Source organism: Gadus chalcogrammus, chromosome 22, assembly GCF_026213295.1.
Source record: "Gadus chalcogrammus isolate NIFS_2021 chromosome 22, NIFS_Gcha_1.0, whole genome shotgun sequence".
NCBI lineage: Eukaryota > Metazoa > Chordata > Actinopteri > Gadiformes > Gadidae > Gadus > Gadus chalcogrammus.
The window spans coordinates 19,295,852-19,308,651 of NC_079433.1; the positions used below are offsets into that span (position 1 = coordinate 19,295,852).

General features: G+C 42.7%; 2 protein-coding genes across 2 annotated transcripts in view; one reads left to right on the forward strand and one right to left on the reverse strand.

Annotated features, from left to right (window-relative positions):
* Nucleotides 1-3,389, forward strand: part of ctnnal1 (catenin (cadherin-associated protein), alpha-like 1) — a 70,905-nt gene extending 67,516 nt beyond the window's left edge. Inside the window, exons 17-19 of the mRNA XM_056582228.1 lie at nt 155-274; nt 586-669; nt 1,335-3,389. Coding sequence (XP_056438203.1) covers nt 155-274; nt 586-669; nt 1,335-1,505 — 375 coding nt within the window. The 3' untranslated portion in view covers nt 1,506-3,389. The remainder of the gene's footprint in view (nt 1-154; nt 275-585; nt 670-1,334) is intronic.
* On the reverse strand, nt 2,826-4,747 carry abitram (actin binding transcription modulator). The gene is made up of 6 exons (XM_056582229.1): nt 4,561-4,747; nt 4,372-4,423; nt 4,145-4,274; nt 3,957-4,033; nt 3,777-3,846; nt 2,826-3,399 (listed from the first exon to the last, which is right to left on the reverse strand). Exons 1-6 carry the CDS (start codon nt 4,640-4,642, stop codon nt 3,259-3,261), a joined length of 552 nt encoding a protein of 183 aa, XP_056438204.1. The 5' UTR covers nt 4,643-4,747; the 3' UTR covers nt 2,826-3,258.
* Between the last annotated feature and the right edge of the window lie 8,053 nt (nt 4,748-12,800).

Consider the following 12,800-nt stretch of genomic DNA (forward strand, 5'->3'; position numbering starts at 1 on the left):
GTGTGTGTGTGTGTGTGTGTGTGTGTGTGTGTGTGTGTGTGTGTGTGTGTGTGTGTGTGTTTGTACTTGCGTGCACGTGTTTGTGCGAGCACAAAGCTAAACCTGGATAACCACTAATGATAAGAGACATTTGTCTCTCCACCTCTCTCTAAAGCTGGTGGAGGAGGAGAAGACTGCACTGACGACAGAGATGGAGAAGTTGCTGGCCCTCTGCCAGCAGCTTCAGACCGGCGCCAAGACTCCCGTACAGGGCAAGACTGCCACCTTCCAGACAGTAAGCGCACTGCCACTGTCTGTGTGTGTGTGTGTGTGTGTGTGTGTGTGTGTGTGTGTGTGTGTGTGTGTGTGTGTTTGTGCGGTTTGGCTGTGTTCCTTACATTACAATATTTCCCGCCTTGCCATTCCTCTTAATTTAGCACTCCTCCGTTGAAATGAAGAAATTCAGGGACACATGCAATGCTGATAGCTCTTTGTGACACATGTTTCTGTGTGCATCTTTGCACTTTCTTACACATTGACAAACCTGAGTTTGTGTGCATATCACTGTGGACCACTACATGCTATAACCTGTGAGTCCCCCTCTAGGTGGACTCCTCCATCCAGACGTCCAGGGCCATCATGGCCGCAGTGTTGTGCCTGCTGCCGCTCTGCAACAAGCTCAACAGAAAGGTGACTGATCCCATCAACCACAATGTTTCTGTTTGAGTTGGAAAGCTACTCAAAAACTCTTGAGACACTGAAAATCAATGCAGGCTGTCGCAAAGGCTGGGGGAGAATCTCGCATCAGGTAACACAGACACCACAATAATTGAGTTGTGACTTTAAGACTATTTCGTCGTGCAGCAGATGCTTTCGTCCAAAGAAAAGAGTGAATGTATGGAGTTAAACATTATTAAACAACAGGTTGAGTTTGGGCTCCTGACTCAGATGTGTTTGTGTGTATGTGTGTCACCCAGTTCTAATACATAGAACTGTACTAATTCATCAGTGGGCTGATGATGTTCTATGGCCCGACCCCCTCTGATTAATTACAGCCAACCCACTCACACAAACACACACACACACACACACACACACACACACACACACACACACACACACACACACACACACACACACACACACACACACACACACACACACACACACACACACACACACACACACACACACACAAGAAGGTAGACTACAGACTTTGGACCTAGAACCATCAGCTGGAGTTCCAAGAACAACCTAACCGCTAGACTCCCCCCCTCATCCAAATGGGAAGGAGAGGGATGTGATCCAGCATGATGACCGGTGTTTGACTCCTCTTGTGGTCCTCTCGCCTCCAGTATAAGTCCGAGAGGAACAGCCTGGGCTCCCCTCAGGGCTGGAGGGAGCGACAGGATGCCACCTCGCCTGTCAGAGAGGACGACTCTGCCAACGGCAAGAACATCAACGGCTTCGGGGTCAGGCCCCTCGGGGAACACATGGCGGGCATGAACCTCCTGGAGAGCAAGTAGAACGCCCACGCAAAACCGTCCCTCGGCCTCGCTTGTCCATCCCACATCTTATCGGGGGTTTAAATAGTGCCCTCCACCAATCCTCTTCATGCATTAACCACTGTCTGAGATTGGGTTTGTGGCCTCACTTGTCCTCAGCTTTCACATTCCTTTCAATGACAGGCAATACTTTTGCTGGGGGGGAGCAGTTCTCATCCCAGACCACCAGGGAGAAGCAGTCAGCCAACTTTGATGCCGGTAGAAATCATTGTGTTCCTCCTTAATGTAGAGAAGCCGCTACTCCCTCATTCTTTCCAAGAACTTGAAGCTACTGTTGGTGCAGATCTAGTTGATGTGTCTTTTTATCTATATGTGCCTCTGTGAGAAAAAAAGACCTGTTTGCATCACGATATTCTGTAATTGACGTAGGTCTCTGCCAAAAAAGTGACATGGAAAGGGTTAGAGATGCTGACTTGCATGTTGCTAAAATCAACAATCACTCAATCATTGTCCACAAATAAGCTTTTTAAATATTATTTATGAAGTATGTTCTAGATTACACTGATTTGCAGTGTTTTCTAAAAAATATGTACCTTAATACAAGAGTCTGATTGTTACGTGGACAGTGAAGAACACGTTTGTGATGTGAACGTGACTCACACCCCGATTTGTCATCTAAGCTTAGCAAACGGTTGCAAAACTCACAATAAATGCCAAATATGAATGTTCTTGTGGAAATGTCATGAAAGCTCAACCTCCTATAAAACATTTAGCTCTTCACACGCGGAGGCTTTTCATTATGATTCATTTCTGGACAAAAGTTCAACCGACAGAGATAAGCTTATTACCAAGTTACATATTGCAATGTCCCAACCTTAATCCTTCCGTCTTGACCAGAGTATTATAATCAAATGATTGGTGTGTATTGTTATAAAGTTTGGACCGCTTTTCTTACAAAGAGAATTTGTTGATCCTATTGACAAAGTTGTCATTTTGAACCTTGAAGTGTACTTGTCATGAAGACCATCATTGTGAGGTTGCCTAGATGGCCAACATACATTTACAGAAAGTGTATAATCACACACATATATATGATAAGGTACTGAAGCAGGAACTTGCAGACAGCATGAATCTAAAAGGTAATGAATGAGATTGGTACCAGGCCATAGAAGATGAGATGAACAGAAAACAATGCTTTAGAGATGTATTATATTGTAATGAAGGCAGTGAAGTATGCCGGCATTCTGAGAACGTGACACGTAAAGAAATAAAATATTTAGTTTGGACTATTCTTTGGAAAGCTGAATGGTTGTGAAAAGTGACAAGCAAAAATAAAAACAATATTTTTTTTTAAATCATTGTTTATTTATTTTTTCCAAAAGGTTGTATTTCTAATAATTGGCATTGTTTTCAGCAAATGTTATGTACAGTAAAGCAGTTGCTTTTATATGTACTGGAACCTGCATATGAAGCTGCTTTGAATTGATAGAAACATTACACAAAATAAACATTCCTTGAACATTTGTGGCTCATCAGCACTTGAAAAAAATATATTAAAAAGCAAAAAGTAAATTGTGATGTACAAGCAGACCTCTTCTCAACACACAAGTTCACCTCCCAGGGATCCTAGTCCTGGCTCACATTATATCCTACAGTCCAGCGACAAACGAGTCCCCAGTACTCGTATTCAGAGCACTGTGGCGGTGGTGGAGGTAGGAGGTGGGGTACCTGGAGAACCAACCCAAAGACCGGCCCTAACCCAAGGCTACCAGCATCAGCTTGGCTGGGCCTGGACGTCGGCAGCTCTTTTGGAAACCACCGCTTCAAAGTCCTCTCTGCTCAGGAGGTTCTCACCCACCAGCTTGCTCTCCTCAAACTTCGGCAGGATGACGGCGATGTATCCGTCCGTGGATGGCTGTTAGGATTCCAAAGCACATTTAAAAGAGTTTAACTATGAATTCTAATACCAATTTATGATATTAAAATCACTGTTTATGCTTTAAGGGTAAGAAAGGCCCAGGGATATAGAAAGTAATCTTGGTGATGATGCCACACAGTGGTAGTGTCAAAGACACCATGCAGATAAAAAAACCGATGGCATCGTGTTGTGAATACAGCTAATGAAATGTCAGCAGGCAGGAACGTTGATGGCCAATTTGCCTCCATTGTGTTCTGCATGAGCAAATACAACAACAACAGGTAGCGATCCTGTAGTACTGTGAATGGATGTTTTACTTCCCCTGCATTAAATAGTTCCGTGAGAAGTATTTTCTGTAAAGAAATATAATTCACCTTTTTCAGCAAGAGAGATGTATTTATCAATATGTCTTCATTGACCTCAAGGAGACGTCCTCGCATACAGCTGAAAGATCAATACATAATCAAGACAGTTAGGATAGTGATGAGGATTTTATTTTTGGGCTAGATCACCAAATGTGGCATTTGTTGTAGAGAATAAATAAGTGAACTCACCTGTAGATTGTGTATTCAGTTTCATCTGTACATGTTATCCTACATACAGGTGCGAATTCTGTAAGGAATTGCCCCCCCTGTGGATATAATTGAGCGAAGACTTATGCACTTATGAAGATTAAAACAGTGATGATGACATCACATAGCCTACGTTATATGAATCAGTAGAAGCAAAGCCCATGTCTTACCCGCTTGGACTTCCCAGCTACTTTATTGTTGAGCCGACTGCAACCGTTGCTGATCTTATAGTTAATGTTTTTGATAGTCCGGCCGTCCTGAAGGATGGGGTGAGTCTCTGCTAAGGTGAGGACACATAATCTACATGGAAGGAGGGACGCTTATTGAACTAACTTTTCCTCAAATTCACCAGCAGACATGATTGAGATGCGTTCGACACGTGCTGCTAGGTGCTTACCTGTTTGAATGCTGTAAGATGCAGTGGTCTTCACACGCCTGTCCCTTCACATCTGAATGCGTACAATATAACCACATTAATGCATTAAACCGGAGAAAACATAACATGAAACATTAACATTAACACAGAGAATTAAATAAATAAATAAAAAATGAACATCACCAACTAGATAAACAAAAATATATTCACCTGCTTTGTACCACCTTGTAAAATAGCGCTCTATTACTGAAGGCCCAGGTGCTGAGAGGTCTATTTCCTCCTTACAGTCCATTGTAAAGTTGTTTTGTACTGCAGTATAGTCACGGCGTCACTAGTTCTCGGCGGACTGGATATGAGTTCGCACGGTCCGTCCTGCAGAAGCGTCCGGAAAGCGTTGGTTTTCTCCGTTCCACATCATTTCCGTTTCATCGTGCTGAGGGTTTACAGTCACAGGCTTAAATTAATTTGATTGAACAGACGAAATGTATAGAGATATCTCTTTTAGATTTGGGGATTCTCTTCTGGATTACCTGTTAATAATGAATTAAAGCACAACAAATTAATTAGAGATATTATCATTTTTTTCTTAATCGCAACAGAAATTAATGTATTCGTTTCATTATGAGTGGTCGGCATAAAACAAATCAAATTTTGAATAAGGTTACAGGTTTTTTTTTATGATGTATTTATTTATTTACTCATTTAAACGTAGTAACTACTTTTACAACTACTTTGAAGACTTTACCACTAGATGTCAGAATATTACAAAAAATAGTTAGCACAGATAATACTTGTACATTTCCATTATTTGTGTCTATCATTATTTGTGTCTAAGTCATAGTCAGAAAAGAGAATTAAAAAAAAAAATCAGATTCCAGACATAACTAGCTCTTAGATACTTTATGAGGACGAGTGTCAATTAGATGTTTATTGCATAGAATATTATTAAACAGGGGGAAAGGGGATTTCAGCCAATGTACGTGTGTGTGTGTGTGCGTTTTTGTGTGTGTAGGCGTGAGTGTGTGAGTAGTGAGTGTGTGAGTGTGTGTTTGTTTGTGTGTCGGGGTGGGGGGGGGAGCTGGGTTTGTGTGAGCGAGAAAGAAAGAGAGAATGAACATTATTTTCAGTTTACATAAACAAAAGTGATGTGATGTTTGTGCATATTTTGGTGTGTGTGTGTGTGTGTGTGTGTGTGTGTGTGTGTGTGTGTGTGTGTGTGTGTGTGTGTGTGTGTGTGTGTGTGTGTGTGTGTGTGTGTGTGTGTGTGTGTGTGTGTGTGTGTGTGTGCGTGTGTTTGTGTATGTGTGTGTTTGGGTGTTAGTGTGTGTGTGTGTGTGTGTGTGTGTGTGTGTGTGTGTGTGTGTGTGTGTGTGTGTGTGTGTGTGTGTGTGTGTGTGTGTGTGTGTGTGGGCAGGCGTGTGTGTTTGCGTGCAGGCATGCGCACATCTGTGTTCACGTGTGCACGTGTCTTTCCGTCACTTTCGCTATCGGGGTATCGGGTCTGTGTACATTCCTCAGCCCTCTAGTGAGACTCTTTCTTTCCACGCACGCACGCAGGCAGGTTGGGCTGCGCTCTGAGGGTTGGCCGGGGGCGCGTGGCGGGCGTCTCCATGCAGTGTCCTCAGCTGAGGAGAGGGCTTCTGTGTGTGTGATCCAGGGCCCAGCTCCACGTCCACTGCTCCGCCTGCTTCTCCCGCTCCTCCGGCTCCTCCCACTCAAAGACTGACTCCTCCGTGTCAGCCTCCCTTCATTTGTTTTGCTCCGGCATTCTCTTCTGTCACCATCCGCAATGGGAGTCATTCCGTCTCCCTTTCCTGTCCCCCAGCGTGCCATCCCTCCCTCCCTCCCTCCCTCCCTCCCTCCCTGGGCCGCCCCGAGGCTAGCCCGATAAGGGAAAGGAGAAGAGACATGAGAAAGAGGAGGAGGGGGAGGAGGAGAATGGTTGTGATGGTGGTGGTGTAGAGGGGTGGAAGAGTGGTGGGTCTCGCATGGATGGAAGATGACTCCGAGATACTCTCAGCTCCAGACGCATAACAGCCACACACTAATGCGGTCAAAACAGAAGAACGGAAAAAGAAAAGGTTTGAAAAAAAGATTTCCCTGTGCCACGTCCCACAATTAGTAGTCCGGTATTCAGCAGTGTGTGCAGCTCTTCAAACAAAACAGCCGGAGGAGATCTTAGTGTGATTTATGGGCGATTCATTGCGCTGTGGCTTTGGCAGACGTAAGCCTGGGGAGGAAAGAGAAAAGTGGATGATGACAACCTAGTTTCAGGGCTCTAACTTGTTGTTTAGTTGTTTAGCGGGGGGATTTGATGTCAGCAGACTCGTCTGCACGTCTGTGACAGGCAACTCGTGGTGCAGGAGCTCTGTGAGCTATGCAAATGACACTACTTCTGCACTTCTTTTCCTGGACAGAAATGAGGGAACACCTGCAATAGTCATCATATCTGATAATATAATAACACGTGCAGTCCAAAGACGACAACCTATTTTCCCCTTGAGGCACGAGGCCAGACCAAAAGCTAGTGACTAATTGAACGGCAAGGCATTCTTTTTAAAAAAGGGTTGTGGGGCTTTTTCCCCACAGATGGCGTAGGGTGATGGTGATGTGAGGGGAGGAATGCGATCTCAGTGAGATCACATTAAGTCTTGGATGCGAAGATGTGGAAAGCTTTTCTTCAGACCCAGGATTACACTGTCATAGTGTAGACAGAGTGGTGACACTGCCGGCCAAACTCTCCCTCAACCTAAACCTAGAATCACCGACCGCAGAGCTCCCGTCCTCCTCAGCCACGGTCATTGAGTAGTGTTTTATTTTGTAAACTGAAGTAAACTTACTCTCTGAGACGTTGTAAATCTACCGCCTCCGAATGTCTACGTGATTGAAGCGACTTTTTGTGCTGACGGAGATTTTGAGTAGTAAGGACGGTTTGAGTTTGGAGTTTGGATGCAAGTACACCCACGTGCACTTTGTTCAAACAAAGAGGTATCGCGCAGAAGTTGGTAACTCTAGCGGAACTCTAGCACCTCAGTCGGTATGTGATGCTCCTGAACGTCACAGGATAGGGATTTCTCAGAAGAGCTATAGCTTGGACTCATTGGTTCATCGCTGTCATCTCTGTTGGAATTCTAAAGACACAGATGGAGCAGAGTGGACTGAAAACATCCATGTGGCCAGATCAGATACCTTCCACGCAAACATACAAATAGACACACACACACACACACACACACACACACACACACACACACACACACACACACACACACACACACACACACACACACACACACACACACACACACACACACACACACACACACACACACACACACACACAAAGCAATAACTAAATAAAAGGCTGACTCCCTATTAATGATTCATTACTCAAAGATGACATTGATGTTCTCCAAGAACTAGAAATGATGGTTACTTTAGGCTTACTTTGTATTTAATAGATGAAATCTGCTAAACAGCTGCTCATAGCATTCGTAATGGAAAGCATAGACTTCCATTAAAGGCCCATTAAATAATATTTCAGATTTGGGCAAGCATGCTGCAGACAAGCAGGATGACTGAAAGACTGTGCCTGCTGTCTGCAGGATCCTAATGGCCACCCCATGACAGTAACCAGAACCAGAATGATCTCCAGCGTAGCTTTGATAATTAATAATTTTGGCCTTCTGAAAATAGGATGGGAAGTTGCCGTTGTGGAACTTCCATTCACCGTTTCAGGTGAGATGGTAATTACTGTCAATCTGTCAGTCTGGTATAATTACAATAGAGTCGAAGGACCTTAATTTGGGAGAAAAACTGTGTGCAGCAAAGGAGGAAGAGTCCAAATTGTCAGAGCCGGGGTTGAGTATATAGTTGGTGTTGAATACATAGACACACAATTGGTGTTGAGCAAATAGTCTAATTTGTTGTTTTGCATGCCAAGACTTTGTGTTGGGGCAGTTAAATCTCTGTTACAGCCCTCTAAATGACCGGCAGTACAGACATGGCCGCCATGTACAGTAAAATCAGCCCGCAGCAATTAAGGTTGAAGCCATTAAATTGAAATTAAGCCTTAAGTCCCATCCTTCTTTTTCAGCAGCTTGTCAAAGTAAGCTAAAGGGACCTTCAAGCTGGTGGAAGCAGGGTTGATTTGCTCATTATTGTATTTGAAACAATGCAAAATAGAAATAGGTATACAAGAGGTTTAGATAGAAGTTACTAACTTTCCAGAAGAGTTTCCCCTGTCAGTCTGGAACATTGGGTGGATCTGCTGTGGAGGTTTTTAAGTGGCATGTCTGAGCAGTTAAAGGACAAAGCAAGTGTGTACTTATTTTCTTTTTATTGACGTATGTTTCAAAAAAACAACGAAAACCAAGTTTTCCCTGCTCACAGGTCCGGTCTGTCTAGTCAGGATTGAGGATATATGAATGTTTTTGTACTAAAACACCTTAAACCTGTACATTATTTTGTATTTTACTGAAGAATAGCACCACCAACCCACCTTTGTGAGAAAAGTATCCTGTTGCTCATTCATATCAAGTCATAACGGAAGTTCTTTCATTCTGAAGATATTACCACACTGTACAAACACAGAGATACTGTTTTCCCTTCCTTAAAATAGTTATATATTACTCAATAGTTAAGTAAACAATGTCATTTTGCAAAAACTATGGCTCTCTGATTATCTAAATAACTGGTAACAATTTACAATAAGTGTACAATATGAACCATTTAACATTGGTTAATGCTGTAATAAGCATTACAAACAAATAGTCTAGTAATCATTCAGTTTTGTAGTCCATGTCTACTAATGGGGTTTACTTTAACTAAGGTAATGGTGTTGAATTTAACTAAGGTTATCGTGTTCACGTTAACTAAGGTAATGGTGTTGATGTTAACTAAGGTTATCGTGTTCACGTTAACTAAGGTAATGGTGTTGATGTTAACTTAGGTAATGGTGTTCACGTTAACTAAGGTAATGGTGTTGATGTTAACTTAGCTAATGGTGTTCACGTTAACTAAGGTAATGGTGTTGATGTTAACTTAGGTAATGGTGTTCACGTTAACTAAGGTAATGGTGTTGATGTTAACTTAGGTAATGGTGTTCATGTTACCAAATGTAATGGTGTTGAAGTTAACTAAGGTGATGGTGTTCAAGTTAACTTAGCTACTAATTTATAAATAATTTAATAGGGTTAGGGTTAGCACTGGCTATGCCCATCCAAGACCAATAATACAAACACTTCTGATTGCGTCTGTAGGCCTTTGTCTACAAAATAACATACAGAATTGTGTTTAGGTTTTAGGGACAAACTTTTCCATTGATCAATTCTTCAATATTGTTAACGTTGACCAATATAAAGCGTCCCACGTCACGATCAGGACACTCATAAAGGTCAACCTGAAACCCGGCGTAGCTCAGTGGCTTCACCTGGATGTGCTGTAACTGTCTGCCATGATGCTACCGCATGGCCTCGCTCTAGCTGGAACCGCTATGTCAGCTGTCTTGTGAAGTGTGGAAAACCCTTTTGGTGTTGGGCCTTTCAAAGGCGTGTTTATCATTGGAACAGTGTGAACATTGTGAAAGTAAACATGACTACTTCGGTGATACAGTTTGCGTTTATTCGGTGAATCAGCAGTAGCCTAAATATTATTTGGGGAATCAAACACACACGCTTCACACATCAGTTATATTTAAACATTGATAAAAAAAAACGAAAACCTTTCGCGCCTGGTTTCAGTGCGATGGCTGGAGGAAGTGGTCAGAGATAAATATAGAGTGGAAAATAATCTGTCATAGCAACACAAAGATAACACACCTTATCTGAGTCTCTTCTCTTTTTGAGTTGAGCCAGTATTCCTCTGCACGAAACATACTGAACGTTTACGTGAGATTCTCTAACGCATATCTAACAGAAGCCTTAGCGCAGCAACCCCCTTATCGTTGATCCTGCACACCTCCTTGCTGACGTACTGACTTGCAAACTGTTTAGAACAAATGTTGTGTTACTAACACGGATGACATAAAGGAAGATAATATTTTCTTTATTGAATGGAGGGTCGGAGGTCAAACAAATAAAACGATGATCAGGATTTGAGGTGCACAGCACTCGATTCTCCAGCACTGCAGTAATGATGTCAGAGGTTTGGACAGCTGCTTGCGGCGTGTGGACCAGGAAGAGGATTCACCATGAGGGGATAGAACCTGATTATGTTTGTGAACAGAAAACAAGACTGGCCACCTCCTGGTCTCCTCTTGTCCACTACACCGTGTGTTGACTTCTCATTCATCTCACTGCTAAGAGGCCATCACCTGAGACACTAAATAAAGGGGTAGGGAAAGAGAGAGACAGAAAGACTACACTATCTCCCACATGTACGCTAACCCTAACCCTCGTTAGAGTCAAGGGTTGGGGTTGCAGCCAACAAAAACAAGAACAAACCTTCTTCTTTGTCTGCTTCAGGCGGTCCCACTTTCTGTTTTTGCTCAGGGTTTTTGTTCATGTTGGAAGCCTCCGGTTCTTCTGTTCCCAAGTGAGGTGCTCTGTTGGATGGAGGCTTTGTGTCTATGCATACAGATGTGTGATGGTTGGCAGGCTGTCTGTCACATTCAGTATTCAAGATTGTGGCATTATGTATGTATGTATTATTAGGTGGGATATGTATGTATACATGTGTTGTGTTGTGTTGTGTTGTGTTGTGTTGGGTTGTGTGTATGTATGCTGGCTGCTGGAACACCTACATTTCTCTGATTGGATGAATAAAGTATGTCCTATTTTATTCATGATCATAGAGCTTGATACGTAATATTAACCTGGAAAAAAATATATATTCATGTGAAAAATGTTGTGGCCATTATGCCTTTCTTATCCAAGGGTTAAAGGGATGATTTTGTTTATTAGGAGTCCTACGAAAAATGTTGGAGCCCTATTTTATTCGTTGAATTATAAATATTTTCCTGTCTTTTTGGCATCAAAATATGTTCAAGTGGCAGGCATGTAAAACTCGTAAAATGGGTAAGGGAATCCAGAAATGGGTCTGAATAACACATAGGTGGGGCTATAACAAGGCCCCAGCATTTAAACAGCCTGCCATTACCACTAGCAAGGTGCAATATGCATGAAACTTGCAACGCATGCACCATTCTTCTTGATGAACCACTTTCAAATCGCAACCCATATTGTCAGAACATTGGGATATTTAGCAGTGACCACAACTTGACCGAAGGCCAACACTCAAACTGAGTTGATACCGGAGGTGGTAAAAGCTGTAAACTCAGCACACATGTACCAGGTGACTGTGGGACTATATGGTGTTATATTCATAGCAATAAGGCTGAAGACGGCATAGATACATATTTTAAAGGGAAATATATGCATATGTTTATACAGCTCTGACAGGGCCGCCGCGAGGGATGTGCGAACCGTGGGACGCCAACAGACCCCCAGGAACAGTGCAAAGCGGTACACGCGTCAATTTGCAACCTTCCGTTTTGAGAGAGATTTTGAACCAGTCTGCTATATAAACATGGTTGGTGATTGTTTTGATATGTTAATTTCCGGTAAACCCGTTTTTAAGGCGTACCAATGCCATATTACCTTACCGACCAAGCTCCCTATTCCTCCACTAACAGAAAACTTATATTTCTCAAAATATAGTCTAATCTGCCCAATACAATATACATTTCCATGTAGAGTAATGGTATTGCGTCGGACTCATGACCTTGGGGTTGTTGGTTCAAGTCTAACATCATCCAACCATTCGGTGAGATATGGCATGATATCAAATCAGTTTTACCATCAGGTATTCATTAGGCTTCCACCATACACGTCATATTGTAGGACCCCGTCATCGTTGCTTGCAGCTATATTTTTTTTGTCATTATTCTTCTCGCAATGAATGTTGTTCATATGGCTGTCTTAGTATTATATCTTTACATACTTATAATAATATTATTTTCTTAATTGTTCCGCTTAATTATCGACCTCATTATGAATGATCTGAATGTGATTCGCGACAGGAGCCTTGTGAGAGACCGAAGAGAGTGTGCGTACGTCATCTAGGCAGATATTTGCATTAACAACAGAAAGTGTAATCAGTTTCTAAAATTTTCCATGACTGTTGCCACATGGCTGCTGGAGGCCGGTGAGGTGACTAGTGCGTGGCTGTACCCACGCCGATTGTAAACGGATCCGTATGCTGCAGTCCTGGGCTACCAGATGTGTTACTTTCCATCTCACACACACACACACACACACACACACACACACACACACACATACAAATGCATGCACGCTCGCAGACTCATGCATCACACCTACACACACACATGCACACACAGATGCACGCAATCTCACACAGACATCAACATATACATACTTACATACACATACAGACAATATGGCTTTCCTACCAATTCCTATTACAGATGGGTTGATGTTCCACATGCA

Coding starts and splice junctions, on each gene's coding strand:
- abitram (XM_056582229.1), bottom strand. CDS start 4,642: ATGGACTGTAAGGAGGAAATAGACCTCTCAGCACCTGGGCCTTCAGTA. Junction 4,424..4,560: donor TACAAGGTGGTACAAAGCAG/GTGAATATATTT, acceptor GTACGCATTCAG/ATGTGAAGGGACAGGCGTGT. Junction 4,034..4,144: donor TAGCTGGGAAGTCCAAGCGG/GTAAGACATGGG, acceptor TTATATCCACAG/GGGGGGCAATTCCTTACAGA.